The sequence below is a fragment of the Ursus maritimus genome, unplaced genomic scaffold, assembly GCF_017311325.1.
Source record: "Ursus maritimus isolate PB19 unplaced genomic scaffold, ASM1731132v1 scaffold_25, whole genome shotgun sequence".
Classification (NCBI taxonomy): Eukaryota; Metazoa; Chordata; class Mammalia; order Carnivora; family Ursidae; genus Ursus; species Ursus maritimus.
Window position 1 is genome coordinate 3,880,972 of NW_024425008.1, and position 2,552 is coordinate 3,883,523.

Here is a 2,552-nt window from a genome sequence, read left to right on the forward strand (position 1 = left end):
TCAGATCCTAATCTGTAGGGTCAGGAACTGTTTTGGTTCATACCCCTTCGTTCCTCGTTCAGAGTTTTAGAGCCAGAGAGAACTTTGATGGTCACTGCGTTCCAGCCCCTCCCTTGAGGGGGGAAGAGGTGGGCCCGGGGTGGGGACGGGGGCTCGCCAAGGATCACACAGCGAGTTCGTGGCAGGGCTGGGACGAGGTCCCGGCCCCCCCAGCAACCAACCCGGGGCTCTCTCTGCCTGACACACGGCCGCTGCACTCCGCAAAATCTCAAATCAATCGGAAAGCTCTAAAGGTTGCAGCGTTGAGCTTGGTGTGAGTGCGCGTTGCATGTGGCGTGTGAGGATGAACGAACGAAAGAGATTTTAGCTTTTTTTCACAGTGGGTGGTCACGCACAGCACTCGTAACGGTTTCACAAGGACGCTGGCCGAGACCCCTCAGAGAGGGGCGTCGGCACCGAGTCCCGGTTCTGTTGCCTTGTTTTTTTTTGGTCTTTTTGATTTTACGTCAAGTTTAGAGTTTAGAATAACATACTTATTTCTTTTACGTGTTTAAAGATGAAATTCTTATTATTATTTCTCGATCATGCATTAAGAGAGAGAAAGAGGATGCTTCGGGCACTGCGTTATGTCACACGGCAACACAAAGGTAATAGAGGTAAGCAGAGCGTTCACCAGATTCGACACAAAAGAGAGCAAACTCCACCACAAAGAGGAGAACAGACCGCATATAGTGAGCGCTGCGGGGCCCCGAGAACAGAGAGGGGCCGGCGGGCACGCGGCTCAGATGTCGTCTTCGCCGGCCTCCTTGCTGAAGGTGGCCATGTCGAGCTTCTCGGGGAAGAGGATGTTGACCGCCAGGTCCTCGCCGCTGTTGCAGTGCAGCAGGAGGCTGTTCTTCCGCCGCAGCACGCGGTGGTAGCGCAGGTGGGACAGCCAGGCCTCGCACTTGTGCAGGAAGACGATGCCCACGGTGCCGAGCACCACCAGACTGGTCAGCACGCCCAGGACGGTGAAGCAGACGGCCTGGCCCTCGGAGAGGAGGGGAGTGCCCTTGTTGAGCTCCTTCATGGACACCTTCAGGATGCGGTGCTCGGGCTGGGGCACCGGCAGCTCGTGCACCCCGGGGGTCAGGCGGTAGGTCAGCCCGTACCCGCTGGGCAGACGGGTGACCTGCTGGGGGCTTGGGGCGCGCTTCCGGCCGCAGAGGGGGCCCGCGAACTCGGGCTTGCACAGACACTCGTACCTCACCTGGGTGTGCTGCAGGCAGGTGCCCCCGTTGAGGCACGGGTCGGAGGCGCAGTTGCTCACGGGGCGGCTGCAGGTCTTGTCCACGAAGCCGGCGGGGCAGCGGCAGCGGAAGTCGCCCCCGATGTCGGTGCAAATGCCTTGGTTCTCGCATGGGTTCGGGGTGCAGCTGTTGGCCACGATCTCGCAGAAATTGCCTGAGAAGCCAGGGGGGCACAGGCAGGAGGCATGGGAGGCCCGGCCCTCATCATCCACGCAGGTGCCTCCGTGCTGGCAGGGGGAGCTGCAACACAACAGGGGGACACGGTAAAGGGCCCTCGGGGGCTGGGCTAGGACGCTGTGGCCGGGGTTGGGCGGCGGTGGGCGGGGTCTCGGGCCCCGGCCTGCGCGTGAGCGAGAGTTGGCCAGGGAGACACCGGGTGCTGCCACCCCTGCCCGCGAGGGGCTCCCGGGCTGTCCGAGCCGGACGCACGCACGCCTGTGGGGGGTGCGCGCCTCACCCCCTCCAGCTGCCAGCCTGGAACACGCCTGACCTCCCGGGCCGACGCCCGTCTCCTCTCCCACCTCTTATGTCATCTCTCCGACCAGAGGCCTGACGGTTAGTCACTGGACAGGTGGGGAAACTGAGGCTGAGAGAGGCAAAGTTAGTGATGACCCGGGGCTGGAGCGAGCCCCCTCCCTTAGCTCCATCCCTGGGCCGCTGGGCAGAGCCGGGGGCGGGGGGGGGGCTCAGTTCCGCCCCCCACCCCCACCCCGCTCCCTGCACCCCACCACCACCCTGATTGTGACTCGTATTGTCATTTTCGGCGGAGACAGCCTGCAGACTATTGTACGGGAAGCCCTTGGGGACACTCAGAGTGAAAGAAAGCCTCGGTCTGTCTGCTGGCCCGGCCGGCGTCTGTGCCCGGCTGTTTAATAGTGGGCCATTCACCCAAGTGCAGCGTGCAGACCGGAGCTGTTTGCTCAGAACGAGCACAGCAGCATTTAATGTAAGTGCTTTTAAACGAGCAGACCCTTTGTCATCTGATAAATGCCAAAACCCAGGGAAGAAAGGGTCTCTAAGCACACGAAATCAGCATTGTCGCTCTGGGGCTGAGGGCTGCATAGGAGCTGGGCTCTGAAGGAACTTCAAGGACCCTGGGCTCTATTTTGACAGACTGGTTCAAGTTGGTTGGAGAAAAAAGCAAAATATTGTAAAGGTTTCGCTCTGTATTTTCCCATCCCGCTAGTAAGCAGACGCGGGCTTCGCTTGTGACCCTCTCTCCTCTGACCCCCTCTGAACACTGATCTTCAGACGCTGCGCCAA

The 2,552-nt window shown here is 60.6% G+C and overlaps 1 protein-coding gene across 1 annotated transcript in view; it reads right to left on the reverse strand.

Annotated features, from left to right (window-relative positions):
* Window positions 1-781: 781 nt before the first annotated feature.
* DLK1 (delta like non-canonical Notch ligand 1) overlaps window positions 782-2,552 on the reverse strand; it is a 2,472-nt gene continuing 701 nt past the window's right edge. The window contains exon 2 of the mRNA XM_040641240.1: window positions 782-1,529. Within this exon, the coding sequence (XP_040497174.1) occupies window positions 782-1,529 (748 nt within the window). The remainder of the gene's footprint in view (window positions 1,530-2,552) is intronic.